This window comes from Neoarius graeffei, chromosome 7 (genome assembly GCF_027579695.1).
Source record: "Neoarius graeffei isolate fNeoGra1 chromosome 7, fNeoGra1.pri, whole genome shotgun sequence".
NCBI lineage: Eukaryota > Metazoa > Chordata > Actinopteri > Siluriformes > Ariidae > Neoarius > Neoarius graeffei.
Window position 1 is genome coordinate 73,296,693 of NC_083575.1, and position 23,740 is coordinate 73,320,432.

Below are 23,740 nucleotides of genomic sequence, written 5' to 3' on the forward strand. Positions count from 1 at the left end.
AGCATTCTCTTCTCGCCTCTTGAGTGTCGACCATGTTCCGGGACCCATAGAGTGAACTTTGTACTGTCGCTCACTCAATGTTTTTTTTGTTTTTTTTGTTTTATGCACCATTCTGTGTAAACTCTAGAGACTGTTGTGTGTGAAAACCGCAGGAGATCAGCAGTTTCTGAAATATTCAAACCAGTTCATCTGGCACCAACAGCCATGTGAAAAGTCACAGAGATCACAATTTTTCCCATTCTGATGTTTGAAGTGAATATTAACTGAAGTGCTTGATTTGTATCTGCATGATTTTATGCATTGTGCTGCTGTCAAGGGATTGGCTGATTAGATAACTGCATCAAACAGTAGGTGTATGGGTGTTCCTGATAAAGTGGTCAGTGAGTGTATATAGGCTAGAATTTTATGTAGTGCAAAACTTAACATATTGAACTCCTCATCACTTCCTCGGAAAGTCTTGAGGTTTAATCATTTTTCATAACATCAGGAAGAACTTAAAGCTCTATCAAACAAGACAGCAGAGCAGTAAATATTAAAGTTTGATATATGAACATGTTTTTGCAGCCAAAGCAAGACTGTGTCCAGAAAGTTGTACAAGACATAGTTGAGACTACTATTAGACAATTGTGTTCCGTTTACACATTTATGATGGGGATACAATAACAGACTACAGTAAATTAGAGTATCCTCATTAGTTTCAGTTCTATCCTTTTGTTGGTCTTTTAGGTAAGACTTCAGTGCAAACCTGGTGAAATTAGACTTTCCTATTTCGGCATATTTTGTCAGTGAACAGTCAAAATATGACATACAGGATAAAAAGTGAAAAAAATAGAGAAAACAAACGCTTAAATTATTATAGACTTTTTCTTTTAATAAAAAGGGAACATATAACATTATAAATGAATTATATGAACTTACTAGTATTGCAACAATTAAAAAATATAATATAAATTCCTTATGACATTTTTCTGTCTGAAATTCCCATAGAAAATCACAAATCAATACATTTTAAGAAAGAAAAACAACACAAAACAAATGTGCTGTAGCTAACAACTAAATATGCACATTCATTTTTGGCATCTATAAATTTGGAGCATACAATAAATTATGGGACAATTTAACTGTATGGACATTGTAGACTGTTTCCCATCACAGAAGAAGAAGAAGAAGAAGAAGAAGAAGAAGAGCTGAGTACTTCTGTTGTTTCATGAGAGAAATACTGTAGGGACTTGAGGAAGAATTTTGGAAGGTTAAAGGCCACCAGCTGCAAGAGCCGACCCAACACAGATTGTACTGTACATTCAAGGGAACTAGCAAAACACTAGGCCAGTTCTCTGTTTTTCAGCTGAAATGTACTCTTTCACAACACAGTTTGAGTGCAACTGTAATGCAATTTAAAAGATTCTTTCTATGCAGCCTACTTTATAAAATGTTAAGAAAATTCCCAATGCATCCCAATACATATTATCCATTACACAATACTATATATCTAAGAATAAGTGAACCCATATATTATAGAAATATGTAAAAATACAGATGTATGGTGACTGGTTGATTGAAGTCCAGAGCCAGCAATGTTTTTTTCCATCTTAATTCAGCTTAATTCACAAACTTGAAGAGAAAAAAAAAGAGACAAACAGATTTAGGCACAGCATCAAAAAGAGCTGAATGTTGTACTATGTACAGATCTGATTATATGTGACAGTAGATAGTAGACAGGCAGAAGCATCGATTATAGATAAAAATGTTCATTTATTTATTGAATCATTTTATGCTACCAATGGTTAAAAGCAATTTTCTTCGTAAAGTTCAGAAACTATTTTGGAAAATTTCCTGAAACCTGTAACCCTTAGACTGCCATTAAATTGTTATTTGTCATTTGTCAAGTTCTATGTAGGTAATGTAATATAAGACAGTGATTTGGGTTTGTCTGTAATTATACCATTAACGTATCATACCATTTCAACATTTGAAAAATTTATATTTTTTAAAATAGACAATAAACAGTACTCTTTCAAAAATGCCTATTGAACTTTACTATTATTATTACAAAACAGTCTTCTTCCAGCAGGCATTTGGATGAATGAACTCATTTTTTACATTTTTTTGGATATAAATGTATTTTTATATTACTGTTAGCTATGCAATAAGGATACAAATTTTGATACATTTTATATCCTTCCATTTTTTTCATTTTTCATTGTGATATTAATAGTTACATATAATATTATATATGCATATATAGACACAATTTTAGATTTTTTAACATTTAGATATGTTTACTTTTATACTTTATTACTGCCTATATTTAGTAAGTTGTTCTAATTGTTGGGCAAATTTGAAAACCATATAATTGAATTTGCATGGTATAAATAATTATTATACATACAGACCACTTTTTCCATGGAATAAAACCATGTATTTTATTCCCTTCTAGTGGGTTTATTGATGGCATGCAATATTGTTATCATATCGCTTATCCTCCATGTATTACGCCACTCTCCCCAATGGAAAATGAGCATACAATATTGTTATAATATTGCACATTGTCAAGACAACATGATGTCACATATCTCAGCTCATGCGAATATATTTGACAAAACTTTTCTGCTGCGCATGCACAGAATCATTTCTTTATTGGCCAGGAAAGAGAGAAGATGAGGCTAATTCAGTGCTCAGATTAAGCACTAAATAAATAAATAAACTGAAAACTGAAACTAAAGACGTGCTGAACATCTGAAAGGCTACCAAAACTTCATTATATATTCTTCTCGCATATTTACAAGAGAAAAACATACCAACAGACATAAAAAAATGGAGAAGAGACACATCGGTGATGTAAAACTTCCATGCTAGTGAGTGACTGTGACAGTTTGTACACAAACACAGCTGCGAGGTTTGCTTCAGTAAAAGTGAAAGCTTTAGAGAGAATTTTGAAAGAGAAAGACGCACTGGATAGCCAAAAGGCTATCAAAACTTCACTGGATATTCTTCACGCATATTTACAAGAGAAAAACATATCAACGGACATCGAAAAACTGGAAAAGAGAGCAACAGCGGAAATATTGTCAAAGTTGTACTTGGAGGTGAGGAAAAGTGATGGAGACTTTTACAAGAGGACTTCATTCAGCAAAGCCCTTTTGTTTTGAACAACTGCAATGTAACAATTAATTACGACCAAAAGTAACTTTGAACTTGAACTGTCAACCTGTATATAGCTTGTATATAAGTTGGGTTGTTGTTCAGGCTTTTTGGACTTGTACCATTTTTATTGTTAGAACTTTGACTTTGTACATTGGATGGACAGAACATTGAATTACATTCAATCAGAATCAGCATTCAATATTGGTAAGTTACACCCCTGTTCTTAACTTTTTGTAAAATCTATAATTGTTCCATCAAATGTGTATGTATAATAATAATAATAATAATAATAATAATAATAATAATGGCTTTTTTCGTGGTATATCAGATATAGTCCATTCAGCTACTTGTCTTCGATTTGTTCAATATCATGCTAGCTGAATGGAAGATACTGTATCTGATATACCACGAAAAAAGCCAACCAATATTGTTTAAATATAATAAATAAATAAATAAACATAATAACAACAACAATAATAATAATAATACATTATTATTATTATTATTATTATTACTACTACACATGCAGCTGTAATAAACTCTCCTGTGACTGGAGTACTCTGCAGGGAATAGCTGGAAACCACCAAGGCAGCAACACAGTCAAAGAACAATGCAATCAGAGGAAACTGATCATGCAGACATATTTGCTTATGCCTCATATTCAAACATTTTTCAAAATCTCTTTAATTTTTCCAGATGTTTGTTGAAGTTGGTTATACTCTCTCATCTTGTATAACCAGCAACTGTGATGTGAGCGATAGATGTTTCAAATACATGACAATTGCTAACATGCTCAAAAATTTGCTTGATTTGTTGCTGGGCTTTTGTGTTTTTAAATAAACTTGCTAAAATGGGCCAAAAGCCACCAAATTGAGTAACAAATCACTTTCTTTCACGAGGTTATACAACCCCGATTCCAAAAAAGTTGGGACAAAGTACAAATTGTAAATAAAAACGGAATGCAATGATGTGGAAGTTTCAAAATTCCATATTTTATTCAGAATAGATCATAGATGACATATCAAATGTTTAAACTGAGAAAATGTATCATTTACAGAGAAAAATTAGGTGATTTTAAATTTCATGACAACAACACATCTCAAAAAAGTTGGGACAAGTGTTAGGGTTTTGCTGGGATTCGAACCTGGTTCGTTGGTGTGATAATCCAGCAAACCCCCACTAGGCCACCAGGGGGATGACTCAAATGCAGAGGCGTGAGGCGGAAGTAGAAAAAGAATCAAAAGGTTTATTTAAACTATATACACTATATACAGGGCAAAACAAAAGACAACAAAAAAACCAAAGAGTATAATCCAAAAGAAAAGCAAAGTGCAAAAATACAAAAGCTAGGAAGATCAAAAAACACAGTACAAAGGAAACTGGAGATAAACATAACAGCACAAAGACTCCGTGACAAGAGGACTGAACTCAGGGGTATAAATAGACAAACTAATTAAGGACACAGGTGAAGATAATTAGGCAATTAACACAAACACAAAACACAGGAACAGTGGCGGCCTCTAGAGGCCAAAATAAACACGACATGAAAAGGAAATAACAGCGGCCTCTAGAGGCCAAAACAGTCCTAGTCCTAACAGGACCCCCCCCTCTAGGAGCGTCTCCTGACGTTCCCAGGGCGATCCGGATGGGCCGAATGGAAGTCCCGACATAGTTCTTTATCAAGGACATCCCGAGCAGGAACCCAGCAGCGCTCCTCAGGACCATAGCCCTCCCAGTCCACCAGATATTGCAACCCGCCGCGGACCCGGCGGGAGTCAAGCAGGCGATTCACAGTGAACACAGTCTGCCCCTGGAAGATGCGGGGGGGTGGGGGGTTCCTAGGGGCAGGGGCATACGTAGATGTCAGTACGGGCCGTAACAGGGAAACATGGAAAGTGGGGTTGATCCTCAGAGTCCGGGGCAACTGGAGCCGGTAGGAGACAGGGTTCACCCTGCGCACCACCTTGAAGGGGCCAATGTAGCGAGGAGCAAGCTTGCGGTTCTCCACCCGCAGTGGAAGGTCCTTAGTGGACAGCCAAACACGCTGCCCAGGGCGGAAAGCGTGTGCAGGTCTTCTATGGCGGTTGGCCTGAGTCTGGTTGGTTCTGGAGGTCTGTATGAGGGTCTTCCTGACCTTGCTCCAGGTCTTGCGACACCGTCTCACATATTGGTTGACCGAGGGCACCCCCGCGTCCTCCTCCTGGTCCGGGAACAGAGGTGGCTGGAACCCGAATTGGCACTGGAATGGCGACAGCTTGGTGGCCGATGACTGCAGGGTGTTGTGGGCGTACTCCGCCCATGGCAGCCAGGTGCTCCACGATGTCGGGTTATCCATAGCCAGGCCTCGCAGGGTGGTTTCCAGGTCCTGGTTGAGCCTCTCCGTCTGACCATTGGACTGTGGGTGAAACCCAGAGGAGAGGCTGGCAGTGGCTCCGATGACCTTGCAGAACCCGTGCCACACTCGGGAGGAGAACTGGGGCCCTCGGTCTGAGACGATGTCCTGTGGAAGACCAAAGACTCGGAAGACATGATTAAACAAAAGTTTCGCAGTTTCAAGAGCAGAGGGGAGTTTGCACAGTGGTATGAAGCGGCAGGCCTTGGAGAATCTGTCAACTAAGACCAAAATGACCGTGTTACCTTGTGACTCAGGGAGACCCGTGATAAAGTCGACTGCCACGTGGGACCAGGGACGCCGGGGAATGGTCAGAGGATGCAGGAGACCCTGGGGACGCTGTCGTGGGTTCTTGGTTCTGGTGCAAACCTCACAGGACAGGACAAATGACCTTACTTCCTTCTCCATGTTAGGCCACCAGAAGCGTCTTTTCAGGAAGTCCAGGGTCCTCCGAGCTCCCGGGTGGGCGGTGAGAGGGGAAGAGTGACCCCACTGGAGAACCTTGGCCCGGGCTTGATGTGGGACGTACAAGAGGCCTGGTGGCCCCGTCCCAGGACCGGGGTCCTGGCGTTGGGCTCGTCGGACAGCCTCCTCAATACCCCAGCGGACAGGGGCCACAATCCGGGACACAGGGATAATAGGCCCGACTTCATTCTCCCTGTTAGTGGCAGAGAACAGTCTGGACAGTGCGTCAGGTTTGGTGTTCTTGGAGCCGGGGCGGTATGAGAGGGTGAAGTCAAACCGACTGAAAAACAGGGCCCACCTAGCCTGTCGAGGGTTCAGTCTCTTGGCTTGCTGGAGGTACTCCAGGTTCTTGTGGTCAGTCCAAACCAGGAATGGATGTTGTGCTCCCTCCAGCCAGTGCCTCCACTCCTCAAGGGCCAGTTTGACCGCTAGCAGTTCTCGATCCCCCACATCGTACCGGGACTCAGCAGGACTCAGGCGGTGGGAGAAGTAAGCGCAGGGGTGCAGCTTTCCTTCCGAACGTTGAGAGAGCACCGCGCCGACACCACTGTCCGAGGCGTCCACCTCCACGATGAATGGTTGGGAGGTGTCCGGGAGAACCAGAATGGGTGCCGTGCAGAAGCGGTCCTTGAGGTCTTTGAACGCCTTTTCTGCCTGAGGAGACCAGCCATAAGATCCACCTGTCCCTTTGGTGAGGTCAGACATGGGTGCTGCCACAGAACTGAAGTTCCTGATGAACTTGCGGTAGAAGTTAGCGAATCCTAAGAACCGCTGAACCTCCTTAACGGACTTGGGAGTAGGCCAATCCCGGACGGCCAGGGTCTTGGCAGGGTCCATTTGGAGTTGGCCTGTCCGTACAATAAATCCCAGAAAGGAGACCTCGGGAACATGAAATTCGCATTTCTGGGCCTTGGCGAACAGATTGTTCTGTAGCAGCCTCTGGAGAACCTGGCGGACATGGTGGCGGTGCTCCTGCACGGTCTTGGAAAAGATAAGGATGTCGTCGAGGTAGACAAAAACGTATAGGTTAATCATGTCCCTTAAGACGTCGTTGATTAGGGCCTGAAAAACAGCTGGTGCGTTGGTGAGTCCGAAGGGCATCACCTGGTATTCGTAGTGCCCAGACGGGGTGTTAAAGGCAGTCTTCCACTCGTCTCCCTGTCGGATACGGATGAGGTGGTATGCGTTCCGTAGGTCCAACTTGGTGAAGACGGTGGCGCCTTGGAGCAGGTCGAAAGCTGTGGACATCAGCGGAAGGGGATATCGGTTGCGCACAGTGATCTTATTCAGGCCCCTGTAATCAATACATGGTCGGAGCCCCCCATCCTTCTTGCCGACAAAGAAGAAGCCGGCTCCAGCAGGTGAAGTGGAGGGTCGAATAAACCCAGAGACCAGGGCATCTTTGAGGTATTCCTCCATGGCCTTGCGTTCTGGCTGAGAGAGTGAAAACAGTCTGCCACGAGGAGGGGTAGTCCCAGGGAGCAAGTCGATGGCACAGTCGTAGGCCCGGTGCGGAGGAAGAACGGCGGCCCTGCTCTTGCTGAATACCTCCTTGAGATCCCAGTACTCTGTGGGAACTTGAGATAACTCGGTGAGATCAGGGGGCTCGGCAGGAGACACAGGAGAGCTAGAGAGCAGACAAGAGGCATGGCATGCAGGGCCCCATTCCACAACCTGGCTTGTTACCCAGTCTATGCGAGGGTTGTGGCGAGTAAGCCAAGGAAGGCCTAGAATAACTGGGAACTCAGGTGAAGGAATCAGGTGCAGGGATATTTCTTCCTTGTGACCTTGAGACTGGAGGAAAACAGGAGAAGTAACTTGGGTGACTCTTCCATCACCTAACGCTTGGCCATCGAGGGCAGACACAGACAGTGGGACTTCAAGAGGTGCAGTCGGAATATTGATGCTTTGGGCGAAGTGAATATCCATAAAGTTCCCAGCCGCCCCTGAGTCTATCAAAGCTTGACAAGAGTGGACAGACTCACCCCAGGAGATGGAGACCGGGATGTAGATTCCTTGGCCAGGGAGTCCGGGAGAGAGGGTAGGCCCCGTCACAACCCTCCCTCGGCTGGACGGGGCGGTCCTTTTCCCAAGAGTTCGGGACATGATGCTCGGAAGTGACCAGGCTTGCCACAGTAGATGCAGCACTTGTCCCTCCTTCTGCGCTCCCTCTCAGATGCGGAGAGGCGAGTACGACCCACTTGCATGGGTTCTGGACAGTCACTGAAGGAGGTAGACGGTCTCCAGGTAGAGGTAGGGAGGCTGGGGGGGCTCAAGGCTTGGTGGCGTTCTCTCATCCTGTTGTCCAGACGAATAGCATGTGAGATGAGGGTTTCGAGGTCACTTGGGCATCCAATAGAGGCCAGACCGTCCTTGATGGGGTCAGACAGACCATGGTGGAAGGCTGACACCAGGGCAGTCTCGTTCCATCCACTTACTGCTGCGAGTGTTCGGAACGAGATGGCGTAATCTGCGACGCTTCCTCCTTGCCGGATGGACATGAGCTTTCGGGCTGCGTCGGTACTGATGTCTGCCTGATCGAAGACCCGAAGCATCTCTTCAGAAAACAGCTGGAAATCAAAGCACTCAGGTCCCTGTCTTTGCCAGATAGCAGTAGCCCAGGCTCGCGCCTTACCAGCTAATAAGGTGATCACAAAGGCAATCTTGCGGCGATCCGTAGTGTAGGTGGTAGGCTGAAGCTCAAAGGTGAGTTGACACTGGGTAAGGAACTCTCGGCACTCACTGTGCTTGCCGTCATACCTCTGTGGTGCAGGAAGGCTGGGTTCGCGAGGTGAAGAAGGCAGCATTGCAGGAGGCACTGGAGCAGGAGTGGGAGCTGGATCAGGAGCAGGAACTGGATCAGGAGCAGGAACTGGATCAGGAGCAGGAGATGCAGGCAGAGATGTCAGCTGTGCCAGGGTTTTCCCAATTTGCTGAAGCAGTTCCTCGTGGCGAGCGAGGGCCTCACGTTGGCTGGTGAGCGTACGTCCATGAGCGTCCATGGTCGCTCCGAAGCGTGTCAAAGCTGCCATAATTCCCTGAAGGTTGGCCGGGTAGACAGTTGAAGCAGCCTCTGCTGAGTCGGTCATGACGGAGTCTTTCTGTTAGGGTTTTGCTGGGATTCGAACCTGGTTCGTTGGTGTGATAATCCAGCAAACCCCCACTAGGCCACCAGGGGGATGACTCAAATGCAGAGGCGTGAGGCGGAAGTAGAAAAAGAATCAAAAGGTTTATTTAAACTATATACACTATATACAGGGCAAAACAAAAGACAACAAAAAAACCAAAGAGTATAATCCAAAAGAAAAGCAAAGTGCAAAAATACAAAAGCTAGGAAGATCAAAAAACACAGTACAAAGGAAACTGGAGATAAACATAACAGCACAAAGACTCCGTGACAAGAGGACTGAACTCAGGGGTATAAATAGACAAACTAATTAAGGACACAGGTGAAGATAATTAGGCAATTAACACAAACACAAAACACAGGAACAGTGGCGGCCTCTAGAGGCCAAAATAAACACGACATGAAAAGGAAATAACAGCGGCCTCTAGAGGCCAAAACAGTCCTAGTCCTAACAGGAAGGCCATGTTTACCACTGTGAGACATCCCCTTTTCTCTTTACAACAGTCTGTAAACGTCTGGGGACTGAGGAGACAAGTTGCTCAAGTTTAGGGATAGGAATGTTAACCCATTCTTGTCTAATGTAGGATTCTAGTTGCTCAACTGTCTTAGGTCTTTTTTGTCGTATCTTCCGTTTTATGATGCGCCAAATGTTTTCTATGGGTGAAAGATCTGGACTGCAGGCTGGCCACTTCAGTACCCAGACCCTTCTTCTACGCAGCCATGATGCTGTAATTGATGCAGTATGTGGTTTGGCATTGTCATGTTGGAAAATGCAAGGTCTTCCCTGAAAGAGACGTCGTCTGGATGGGAGCATATGTTGCTCTAGAACCTGGATATACCTTTCAGCATTGATGGTGTCTTTCCAGATGTGTAAGCTGCCCATGCCACACGCACTAATGCAACCCCGTACCATCAGAGATGCAGGCTTCTGAACTGAGCACTGATAACAACTTGGGTCGTCCTTCTCCTCTTTAGTCCGAATGACACGGCGTCCCTGATTTCCATAAAGAACTTCAAATTTTGATTCGTCTGACCACAGAACAGTTTTCCACTTTGCCACAGTCCATTTTAAATGAGCCTTGGCCCAGAGAAGACGTCTGCGCTTCTGGATCATGTTTAGATACGGCTTCTTCTTTGAACTATAGAGTTTTAGCTGGTAACGGTGGATGGCACGGTGAATTGTGTTCACAGATAATGTTCTCTGGAAATATTCCTGAGCCCATTTTGTGATTTCCAATACAGAAGCATGCCTGTATGTGATGCAGTGCCGTCTAAGGGCCCGAAGATCACGGGCACCCGGTATGGTTTTCCGGCCTTGACCCTTATGCACAGAGATTCTTCCAGATTCTCTGAATCTTTTGATGATATTATGCACTGTAGATGATGATATGTTCAAAATCTTTGCAATTTTACACTGTCAAACTCCTTTCTGATATTGCTCCAGTATTTGTTGGCGCAGAATTAGGGGGATTGGTGATCCTCTTCCCATCTTTACTTCTGAGAGCCGCTGCCACTCCAAGATGCTCTTTTTATACCCAGTCATGTTAATGACCTATTGCCAATTGACCTAATGAGTTGCAATTTGGTCCTCCAGCTGTTCCTTTTTTGTACCTTTAACTTTTCCAGCCTCTTATTGCCCCTGTCCCAACTTTTTTGAGATGTGTTGCTGTCATGAAATTTCAAATGAGCCAATATTTGGCATGAAATTTCAAAATGTCTCACTTTCGACATTTGATATGTTGTCTATGTTCTATTGTGAATACAATATCAGTTTTTGAGATTTGTAAATTATTGCATTCCGTTTTTATTTACAATTTGTACTTTGTCCCAACTTTTTTGGAATCGGGGTTGTAGATTGACTAGTGCATGAACCTTTGAACAAGTTGCACCAGCAGTGTAGCAATACTGATTTAACCCTTTATGATAAGAATAATGCAGCTGAACAGGGTTAGACATATTTTTTTTAATGTAATGCTCTTACCAGGTAGTTGTTATAATTTTGCCTTTCTTTGTACAGAACAAATGCGAAAGCAGAGGAAATAGCAGTCTGCACCATGCTGAGGGACAGGAGAATTGACTTCACTTCTACACTGAGTCTCTAAGAAAAAGAAAGGGGAAAAAAAATCTAAATTAAAATCAATTTTTTTTTCTCAGTGTAACTTGTACTATGTGAAAATAAACAAAACATGCTGCCGGGTTTTGACATGATTACATTACAATCTTAAAGAAACTGAGATGTTCAACAGAAAGGTTCAGGACGACACAACAGTCTCTCCATACCATGGCATAATACATGTCATCACATCTATGTGTTGAGCTCATCTTGCAAGTAGTCTGTGGGTGCTTAATAATATCAATGATGTAGAAGATTACTGCAATGACTGAGATGACTGCAGCCAACACTGTGATCACCATGCATGTAAACACCTAGATATAGGAAACAAACAAATATAATAGGAATGAATGAGTGGAAATGATGTGGGGATGGGGTGAGCTTTTGTTGCATCATAACAACCATGACAAATGTCCTACTTTAAATCTGTCCTACTTTAACATCAATATTTACTTTCTCTTCTTTCAGCTTGTTGTATCAGAGACTGCAACATACATTGGACCTGAAGGGGTATGATGACCCTCCATTACTGCAACTTGCAATTTTTTTCTGGTCAGTTGGTGGAAACTTTACAACAACAAAGTGTTCGATTTATTATTTTTTTTTTGCCTCATTTTAAGACCACTTTGTATAAGTAAGGAATAAAACATAATGGAGTATGTTGTTATAGGGAAATAATCAAGGAAAGGTTGCTGTGATATGGCCCAATGCGTTGCATGTCCTGAATACCTCTTATACCACAACTGATAATTAAATTTTAATAATGTCATATTTTTATCATTTTATACACATTTATTTGCATCTAATCTGGTGGGATGTCTATGAATCAAGTTAGTTCTGGTTATTACTTATGTTATAGCAGATGGAACCATCTTTCCCTCACCAATCTCTCTCTTTTTTCTCTTTCTTGAAGGTAATAACTGTCAGTTGAGTAAAATATTTAATCGCAATTAATCACATTATTGTCCATAGTTAACTCACAATTAATTGCACATTTTTTAATCTGTTCTAAATGTATCTTAAAGGGATATTTTTCAAGTTTTTGTGGAGTGGGAGTGGACAAATATACTTGCTTTATGCAAATGTATGTGGCCAGAACAGGAAGGATAAGGCTGGACACAGCAAAAATTATTTTTGTGGGTATTTTATTCCCCCACTGCATTAAAAAAAATAATACATCAGTGTTAATGTTAGAATTTTGAGGGTTTAGCACAATTCAGTGTGAACAAAACAATATAGTATTTTTCTCCAGTTCTGTCCTTAACTTCCAGCCTCAAACTACACAATAAACTAAACTAAACAAACACGGTGATGTGGACTCTGGACAACAGTATTGCCTATCTTTAAATAAAAAAAATAAAAATACAAAACTCAAATAAATACATTTGTTAAGCCACACAGCTCATAAAAATGTTTTCCAGTAAAATGCAACAACTCAGTGATTAAGTATACAGTAGAGCGGCGGCTACAATTATCGACAGTCCATAATTATCGACACCTTTTCAGATTTAACAATAAAAAACAATTTTACAAAGGTGAGTTTCAGTTACAACAGTTATTATTGGTTAATTAATCAAGCGGAAGACCCCCCTCGCCCTTTGATCTTGTTGTCTGATGACACAGCCCCGTTACCTGAGATGGAATTTTTTTTAGCACGATCAGCAATTTGAGGAAAACCCAGACGTTATCATCGCAGGTAAACATGGTGGAAAGATCATGGACATGTTTTTACTTATCAAATTCACCGATATTTCATGATCTCCTTGTTGAAACCTACTTTGTTTCTTACTCTTTTGTTTGACAGTCGCCATTTTGTATCTAAAAACGTGTTTGAGAAGTCATGTGAGGTGTTGATAATAGTGATCACTTTCACCAGTGTCCACCATTATCGACACCCTGTGGAATTAAGTGAAATTTACAACTGTTATTTGTCTATAACCTAACTGTCTTTGTGTAACATTGTTGAAGTAGATAAAGTACTTAAAAAAATAAAAGTGCTGTGATTTATAATAATTTTTTTTCTGATTCATAACAGAATGGAATGTTCATAGAGTATTTGGAATCCTACTGTAATAAATAGAATTAGACCAGAATTAAATTCCTAGCATATAAAAAAAATTACATGCTTGAAATATTCACATTTTTCTATTCCGTTCAGAATTTTTTTTTTTTTTGCAGTTTGTTGTAAATATCTACCACATATTACAATATCAGTAGACATTTTATATTTTGGTTCGAGGAATGACATGCGACCTTTGACCTGGATTTCCATGTGGTTACAATATCAACTGCCTGTTGACATTTATTGGTAAACTACAAAACTAGAAATTAATACAAACAGCAATGAATGATTAACAAAATGTGATCTATGAAAATACTTAGAAAGTGGGTAGAAAGTGGAACAAAAAGATTTTCTGACTGGTTAAACATTATCAGTTCATTTGTTCATAAACATTAGAATTACTTCCTTATTTACGTAAACACCGACATCAATATATTTCTATAAAAGATATTTTATACTAAATATATAAGTCTATGTAAAACAAATTTGAAATGAAAATTATATTTTATTAACTTAATACTACATACCGATTATTGTTTTAAATAAGCAATCATCTGGTGCCGATAACTGTGGAACGGTGTCGATAACTGTGGACAAAGGTGTCGATAATTGTGGAGTGGTACAAAGGTGTCGATAATTGTGGAATGGTGTCGATAACTGTGGACAAAGGTGTTGATACTTGTAGAATGGTGTCGATAACTGTGGACAAAGGTGTCAATACTTGTGGAATGGTGTCGATAACTGTGGACAAAGGTGTCGATAATTGTGGAATGGTGTCGATAACTGTGGGCAAAGGTGTCAATAATTGTGGAACGGTGTCACGTGATCTGATAAGTAATTGGGAATCAACTCATTTTTTTCCAGTGGAAGTTTGAGTAATTATTCATACACAATTTATGTATTGAAAGTCTTTTCTACTTTTTCAATGGCCAAAAGATCGTTAAGGTGTCGATAATTGTAGCCACCGCTCTAGTATTCATGAAGAAAAACTGCATTTATAAACACTTTCATATAACTCACAAATTTCTCAGAATAAAACAAACTCTCTCTCTAACTCCAGTGTGCAGCCTGCACACACACACACACACACACACACACCTGGACTTTAACATGTCTTTTTTCTCCCCTCTGGACCATCAAAAGCATATAAAAATACACACCTTTCATGTAAACAGAACGCAACAATATCAGTTGATTTTGTACATAAATGCATTTTATCACGACTTACGCCGACCAGCTATTCGCTACATCGCTTGCTTGTGCTACGTCACTTCCTGATTTCCCAAACTATGCGGGAGGGGCACAGAACGTGCAAGCGTTAATCATGCGTCAAAAAAAAATTAGTGGTGTTAAAAGGAATTTGCGTTAATGTGTTATTATCGCATTAACTTCGACAGCCCTAGTACTGTAATAACACAAAAACCGCAGTTTCTTGCAAAGCACAAACTCTGTCCCATGTTGGAAAACTTATGGACTCATACCATTAAAAAAAATCTATTTACATATTTTATTTGCTAAAAGAAGCATGCTTTAATCAGCTTATTATTAAACTTAATTTATGTGGCGTATATACCATATAAGCCCCTGTCAATTAACTGTTACTGTAAAAAAACAAACCAAAAAAACCCAAACCTTATTTTGTTAAAATAGCAGCATGCCAGGTCTTCACACAGTGATGATAAGTACTTATACAATTTACAATTTTGAAAAGAAGAATTAGATTTTTGGGTGTTTCTATCAACTGTAACTCACCAAAGAAATGCTGTTCTGTTTTTCCATTACAAGAGCAACAGCACCTGCAATGACAAACTGAAAAAAAAAAAACACATAAGGTAGTGATTTTAAGGTACATCAAGTTTTAAGGACTGATAACAGAACAGCATGCTGTAATGCTCTTGGTAGTGGAAAAAAAAATGATATCTTACGGATATGCCGCTCCACCATGGTACACCATACAAGATGACCTCTGTGAGTTTGGCAGAGAGCAGTGGCACAGAGTAAGAGATGATCAGAAATCCAAGCATAACCTGGGAAATCTAGATGGAGATTCTTTGTTTAAGTAAGATGGGACACATCTTCTGTGATATTAGGTAAGGCTTGTAATGAGAACACTTTAGCATCAGAGAGATCATGAAACATTAATACACCTTTTCCTGACTTGTATTTCACACTTTAAGCTTGTTAACAACTTTATATTATACAGGGTGTTTAAAAAAAATGTGATATTTCACAATCTAATAACTTTGCCAATTCTCGTTCAATTGACCTCAAATTTTAACAGCATGTGTGGAAACAGGTCAAAATTTTATGTTTAATGTTTTTTGTTTTTATCTTTTTAGGTATAGAAATGCCACGCACTGGAAAAGAAAAGGTGTTTTGTGTGTTAGAGTACGCCCGAACACAGTCGAACACGATTGTGCAGCATGCATTTATGAGAGAATTCTCTAAAAATGCATGAACTGCAACGCAGTTTTGGACACGGCACAAAAAGTTCAAAGAGGAAGGCTGTCTATGCAGCAGGGCAAAAGGATCTGGACGAGCACCAGCATTGGAAGAGACGGTCGAGCAGGTTCACGAATAGTGAAAATGTGTGAAATTGTTCATGGAATCCACATACCTTTGAATTTCTCATTCAAATTTTGAGTAATAAATCTTATATTGCTCAACATTAAGCCTGTTCAGTTTCATTTGCCTAGACTATGTAGTTTCTGGGATATTTACATAAATTTTTTTGAAACACCCTGTATGTAACAGTGAATACTGAACTCCACATCTGGGCTCCATTTGACACAGTGACTTACCCCTATTGATCTGGGTTCTCCTTTCTGTATGCTCTTTTTCAGTGCATCCTGTTTGTCTGTTAATTTATTAACATTCTCGTCTGTGTTTACAGTGACGGACAAGTCACTCGACACTGTCAATGCCATTTTCATTCAGTGCCTAGACATTCAAGAAAAAGATAAGCATTTAACAATGTATCCTCTCTCTCTTTATATATATATATATATATATATATATATATATAAAATCTCATTATCTCTAGCCGCTTTATCCTGTTCTATAGGGTCGCAGGCAAGCTGGAGCCTATCCCAGCTGACTATGGGCAAAAGGCGGGGTACACCCTGGACAAGTCACCAGGTCATCACAGGGCTGACACATAGACACAGACAACCATTCACACTCACGGTCAATTTAGAGTCACCAGTTAACCTAACCTGCATGTCTTTGGACTGTGGGGGAAACCAGAGCACCCAGAGGAAACCCACGCGGACACAGGGAGAACATGCAAACTCTGCACAGAAAGGCCCTCGCCGACCACGGGGCTTGAACCCGGACCTTCGTGCTGTGAGGCGATAGCGCTAACCACTACACCACCGTGCCGAGATATATGTGTGTGTGTGTGTGTGTGTGTTTCAACTTTAGCAAAGCTTATTTATTGAGCTTATTTGCTTATTTGATTACATAAATAAGACACTTCTGAGGAAGAAGTTTTTTTCTTTGCCTGAAAACTTTTATCATACATTTTAAGGATGAAATTAACTTGAGGGCTGTTTCACAATCAGGGTAAACGTATTGGGTCCACAATAGTCCAAAAATCAAACCTCAGATTTTTGTTTCTCTGCTGCCAAAAATGACCTTTTGAGGTGGAAATTAACTACGCAGAATTTCAGAGCTGCAGGTCGTATACTGTTTATGTTAGCTGTGTTGAGAAGACGGCATGTACTGTAGTGTATTTCTAAAACTGACCACCTTTCTTACAGTTCACAAGAGTAAGATATACAAAGTGAAAAACTGTTGAAATGGATGTGATTTTAAGTACAAATTTTCAAGTACTGTGCAGCAATGTGTGTACATGGTGGTAACTGTAATAAATACTGAAGTGGGGACGATACTTATGATTTTCCAGAGAGGACACTTTTTGACGGATTCACATTTCAGCCACATGTGAAGCTCTGCTGCAAATGTGTTTCACATCTGTTTCAAGTCCTGTTTTATTTACTGTGCAACAACAGTCTTCTGCTTCAAAAGAGACAAATATTTTCTTAAATAATCATTTATAACCTCATCATATGGTGAGTGTTTTCCAGAAAGGACATTTTTGACAGACAAAGGATCCTATCAGAGGCACTCAGTTTACAAAAAAATGTAACTTCTACTTAAATATCTTTCTATTGTGAATGAAAGAACTGTACACATCCCAAAGTAAAACCTAGTTAGTGCTAAAAAATGCAATTCTGAATTTAACCAGTAAAATCTAAGTGTAATAATTAAAGTAGAATTAAATGAAATGACCACAAGGTCAAAACTGAGCCTGCATATTTATAAGAACTTTTAAGGTAAGGTAAGGCAAGGCAAATTTATTTATATAGCACATTTCATACACAGTGGCAGTTCAATGTGCTTTACAGAAGTAAAAGCAGAACAGTAAACAATAGAAAATAAAATTACATAAAATAATTGGGGAAGAAAAATAATAAGAATTAAACAATAGTAGAAATTAAATTAATAAAATGAAATAATTAATTATTATTATGGGTTTAACTCATAAAGCGCGCTCTTCCCGTGGCTCTTCCACGAGGATCACCAAAAATCGTCCCGCAGACAAAATCTACGAGGATAAAGCGCGCTCTTCCTGTGGCTCTTCCACGAGGATCACCAAAAATCGTCCCGCAGACACAATCTACGAGGATCACCAAATAAAATCGTCCCGCAGACAAAATCTACGAGGATCACCAAAAATCATCCCGCAGACAAAATCTACAAGGATCACAGTAACAAAGAATTAAAGTAAAAGTAAAATCATTAAAATCCAAAATTAAAAAGAAATTAAAATAAAGAAAGTAAAATCATTAAAATCAAAATTAAAAGAAATTATGCTAAAGGAAATTAATTACTTAGGTAAAAATTAATCAAGTGAAAGCATCTGAAAACAGCTTTGTCTTGAGCCTGGATTTAAAACTAACAACAGTAGGAGCATTTTTGATATCATCTGGAAGTTGGTTCCAAAGCTTAGCAGCATAGCAACTAAAGGCTGCTTCACCACACTTCGTTTTGACAGCTGGTATTACTAGCAAGTTTTGATCTTGTGATCTTAGAGACCTAGTTGGTGCATTGAAACATATCCAGTAGGTAGCTGGGTCCCATCCCATTTAATGTTTTAAATAGAAGTAGTAATGCTTTAAAGTCAATTCTATAGCTCACTGGAAGCCAGTGCAGAGACCTTAGGATTGGAGTGATATGAACTACCCTTTTTGTTCTTGTAAGAACCCTTGCTGCTGCATTTTGGATTAGTTGAAGCTCTTTGATGGTCTTTTTTGGAAGACCTGTGAAAAGGCTATTGCAGTAATCAACCCTACTGGAGATGAAAGCATGAATAAGTTTTTCTAGATCATGTTTTGACATGAGACCCCTGAGTTTAGAAATGTTTTTAGGTGATAGAATGCAGACTTTTTTACCACTTTCATATGACTGTTGAAGTTAAGTTCGCTGTCAATAAGGACACCAAGGTTTTTGACAGTATCCTTTGCTTTAAGCCCCTTAGTTTCAAGAACAGTGGCAATCCTAAGCCTTTCCTCCTTTTTGCCAAATATAATTGCTTCAGTTTTATCTGCGTTCAGCTGAAGAAAATTGTGAGACATCCATTTGTTAATTTGGTCAATGCATCTATGAAGAGACTCAAGAGGGGCATAGTCATTAGGTGACATAGCTAAGTAAAGCTGAGTGTCATCTGCATAGCTATGGAAGTTTATTGAGTTATTCTAAGTTTTAAGAGACATTAGTGGTGTAGGTAGGGCTGGTGTGTGTGTCCCTGTAAAATAAGGTATAAGAAAGTCCAGCATATGTATACTGGACCTAGTTGCAAGAGTTAGTTGGTGTTATTCAAAAAGACAACCATGATTGTGAAACAGCCCTTAAATTCAGTTTTGTTTATACTGAATGCTTGTAGAGGGTAGGGTGTTCTTCCTGTGCTGGCTCACATATTGTTGCTGTGTCCACATATGTTTTCACTGAGTTCTCTGGTTTCCGTTCATCTCCAGAAAAAAAAAATGCCGGTAGGTGAACTGGCTACTCTAAATTACTCCTAAGTATGAATGAGTATATGAATATGTTTGTGCATCATGCCCTGTGATGAACTGGTATCTTATCCAAGGTGCATTCCTATCTGTCACCCAGTACTCCCAGAATAGGCTCTGGATCCAATGAGACCCTAACCACGATAAACCACATGACTGAAGATGAATGAATGAATGAATGAATGAATTAGTCAAAGTTTATCACTGCTTTACATCACACACATCACAACTGGGTACTAAATTGTAATTTCCTTAAAAAAAAACTTCCTCTGAACAACCTCAGGAACAAATATGAAAATATTTTATAGATTTATAAACAATACAGTTTTATAGCTAATAAAAAAGCAGCACTGGTTGATTGGGGTCTTTCTGTGTAGAGTTTGTGTGTTCTCCTCATGCCTGTGTGGGTTTCCTCTGGGTGCTCCAGTTTCCTCCCACAGTCCAAAAACATGCAGATGTCAACTGGCTTCTCTAATTTGCCCATAGGTGTGAATATGTATGTAAATGGCTGGCTGTCTCTCTGTGTTAGCCCCACGATAAACCGGCAACCTGTCCAGGGTGTCCATGTCTCTCATCCAAAGTCAGCTGGGATTGGTTCCTGCTTACCCTGCAATCCGCAGTGGATAAGCGGTGTAAAAAATGAATGAATGAATATAACAGTAACATAACAGGGGGAATGGGGTTGGTTGTCATGTTATTTATATTTGTTTCACCATTTGGTGCTGTTAAAAATGCTGATAATAAAATGTTAAGCTATCAAAACAGATTCATCGTCTTTAAATCTGGCTGCAAGAGATTTAATATGAGGTAAGTTTTCCTGTTTTTCATATATTAAAGTAAAATGCTGGGGCCTGATGACTAAAAAGTGAGCAAAGTGAACAAAAAGTTCACTAAAAAGTAAGCAAAGGGTATATGAACATTTTTTTTATTCATTCTCCAAGGGTGGAAGTCGTTAACATGCGTGTAATCATCCTTGTAAGGATGAGTGACACATTCATGACAGAAACAGATGTCACATGTACCAACCAACTGTGCATACAGATATATAAGATGATAAAGAAGAAGATGAAGAAGTAGAAGATGATGAGGATGATGAGGATAATGATGAAGAAGAAGAAGAAGAAGAAGAAGAAGAAGAAGATGATGATGATGATGATGATGAAGAACAAGAAGAAGGAGAAGAGCATGGTGATGAAAAGAAGATGAAAAACAAGAACATGAGGATGATGATGATGAAGATGAAGATGATGATAATGAAGATGAAGTACAAGAAGAAGAAGAGCATGATGATGAAAAGAAGATGAAGATGAAAAACAAGAAGGAGAACATGAGGATGATGATGATGATAATGAAGATGAAGAACAACAAGAAGGAGAAGAACATGATGATGAAAAGAAGATGAAGATGAAAAACAAGAAGAAGGATAACATGAAGATGATGATGATGATGATGATGAAGAGGAAGATGATGATAATGAAGATGAAGAACAAGAAGAAGGAGAAGAACATGATGAAGATGATGAAGAAAAGATGATGAAAAATTGGTGAAGAAGAAGATGATGAAGAAAAGAAGAAGATGGTGACAAAGAAGAAGATGAAGAGGAATTAGAAGAAGATGATGAGGATGAAGAAGAAGATGAAGATGATGATGTAGAACAAGAAGAGGAGAAGAACATGATGAAAAGAAGATGAAGATGAAAAACAAGAAGAAGGAGAACATGATGATGAAGATGAATAACAAAAAAGAAGAACATGAAGAAGAAGAAATGATGAAGATGAAGAAGAACAAGAATAAGAAAAAGGAGAACATGATGAAAAGATGATGATGATGATGATGATGATGATGATGATGAAAAGAAGATGAAGATGAAAAACAAGAAGAAGGAGAACATGATGATGATGAATAACAAGAAGAAGGAGAAGAACATGAAGAAGAAGAAGATGAAAAAGAAGATGATGAGGAAAAGATGATGAAAAGAAGATGATGAAGAAGAAATGATGAAGATGATGAAGAAAAGAAGAAGATGGTGAAAAAGAAGATGAAGAAGAAGTAGAAGATGATTTGGATCATGAGGATGATGATGAAGAAGAAGATGATGAAGAAGAACAAGAAGAAGGGGAAGAACATGATGAAAAGAAGATGAAAAACAAGAAGAAGGAGAACATGATGATGATGATGATGATGATGAATAACAAAAAAGGAGAAGAACATGAAGAAGAAGAAATGATGAAGATGAAGAACAAGAATAAGAAAAAGGAGAACATGATGAAAAGAAGATGATGATAATGATGAAAAGAAGATGAAGATGAAAAACAAGAAGAAGAACATGATGATGATGAATAACAAGAAGAAGGAGAAGAACATGAAGAAGAAGATGATGAAAAAGAAGATGATGAAGAAAAGATGATGAAAAGAAGATGAAGAAGAAGAAATGATGAAGATGACGAAGAAAAGAAGAAGATGGTGAAAAAGAAGATGAAGAAGAAGTAGAAGATGATTTGGATCATGAGGATAATGATGAAGAAGAAGAAGATGATGAAAAAGAAGATGATGAAGAAAAGATGATGAAAAGAAGATGAAGAAGAAATGATGAAGATGACGAAGAAAAGAAGATGATGAAAAAGATGATGAAGAAATGATGAAGATGATGAAGAAAAGAAGAAGATGGTGAAAAAGAAGATGAAGAAGTAGAAGATGATTTGGATCACGAGGATAATGATGAGGAAGAAGAAGATGACGAAGAACAAGAAGAAGGAGAAGAACATGATGAAAAGAAGATGAAGATGAAAAACAAGAAGAAGGAGCCCTTACGAAAATCTACCATGGTTTACTATGGTTTTACCATGGTTTTTATGTAGTAACCATGATTCTACCATGGTATCTCATGGTTATTCTAAGTACTATGAACCAACCATAGTATTACTATGGTTCATCCATGGTAGTAACCATGGTTCTACTATGGTATTTCATGGTGATTCTAAGTACTATGAACCAACCATAGTATTACTGTGGTTTATCCATGGTAGTAACCATGGATCTACTATGGTATTTCATGGTGATTCTAAGTACTATGAACCAACCCTAGCATTACTGTGGTTTATCCATAGTACTGCAGTAGCTGTGGTAGCATCATAGTTGTATGTGTAATAGGTCATAGTAACTACGAAATTAGTTTAAAAAGGGATAGTATGGTTTTTAAAAGGATGCGCTAACTGTAGTATTACCATGCTTTCGTCCAACAGTCAGTGCTGTAGAGAAGGATCTCGATTAACAGCCCAGATACATTAACATTTACTTAGAACCTAAAAATTTAAGTGAACATTGAGGTAAAATGCACCATGGTTTTCATGGTTACCCCAAAAAAACCATGAAAACCATGAATAACTATAAACCATGGTAAAACCATGGTTAGTTTTCATAGTAAAACCATGGTTAATTTTCGTAAGGGAGAACATGATGATGATGAAGACGAATAACAAAAAAGAAGGAGAAAACATGAAGAAGAAGAAATGAAGAAGAAGAAGAACAACAACAACAACAAGAATAAGAAAAAGGAGAACATGATGAAAAGAAGATGATGATGATGAAGAAGAAGAAGTAAGTAAACATAGCCTACCTTGAATTTATTTGAAGGAACAAGCAAATACCAGTGAGGAAAGCTGTCATTAAAAGCGTTATACAAATGAAATTAAACTTAATTTGATTTAAAACTCAGATTAAACTTTATATAAACGTTATATGGTAGATATTTCTCGTTTTCACCATCCTTATCATTATTTTTTATAATATAATAATAATAATATGAAATTGTTATTTTGAATGAGTAATTTTGGGCTTGTATAGCAGGAACAGCAGAATTAGCTCATACAAAATTACTCAGGTCAGATAAAATCAGCTGAAGTTAAGAGTAAAGTTAAGATCACCCCAAGTCCGTGTCCAAAGCCCCACTCCAGCCTTAGTGGTGCACTACTCTTACCTCCTGTTTAGTGCGTTAGTGTGGTGTTTGGGGCGCAGCCGATGTAAACAGGGTCACTGCTCAGGCATCATTCGGACACGACGACACGTTTACTATTTCACATTTACTATTTCACATTAATAAACAGCGATTTGGGGCATTTGTAGATACATGTTATTATTACCAATGCGACCCTAATAACCTACCTGAAGTGTTGTAATCTTCAGACAGCTCCACACTTTCCGCTTCAGTTACACTGTCGAGACAGCAACAACAACAAAAATGAAGCCGAGAGAGACTTGATGAAGTACATACACATAACTAATGTCCCGCCCGTTTCTCCTCGTTTCCCAGAAAGCTATGTGGTCCCTGCAGAAGGCCCCCTCCCTCCCTCCCTTCCCCAGTGCA

The 23,740-nt window shown here is 39.5% G+C and overlaps 1 protein-coding gene across 2 annotated transcripts; it reads right to left on the reverse strand.

Annotated features, from left to right (window-relative positions):
- Nucleotides 1–927: 927 nt before the first annotated feature.
- Nucleotides 928–23,670, reverse strand: tmem176 (transmembrane protein 176). Of its 2 annotated transcripts, XM_060924856.1 has the most exons (8): nt 23,539–23,670; nt 22,994–23,036; nt 16,105–16,243; nt 15,229–15,339; nt 15,056–15,112; nt 11,409–11,555; nt 11,110–11,226; nt 928–1,611 (listed from the first exon to the last, which is right to left on the reverse strand). In XM_060924856.1, exons 3-8 carry the CDS (start codon nt 16,234–16,236, stop codon nt 1,600–1,602), a joined length of 576 nt encoding a protein of 191 aa, XP_060780839.1. In that variant the 5' UTR covers nt 16,237–16,243; nt 22,994–23,036; nt 23,539–23,670; the 3' UTR covers nt 928–1,599. The 2 variants fall into 2 exon arrangements, with proteins under 2 accessions (XP_060780839.1, XP_060780838.1); XM_060924855.1 differs by lacking the exon at nt 22,994–23,036.
- Between the last annotated feature and the right edge of the window lie 70 nt (nt 23,671–23,740).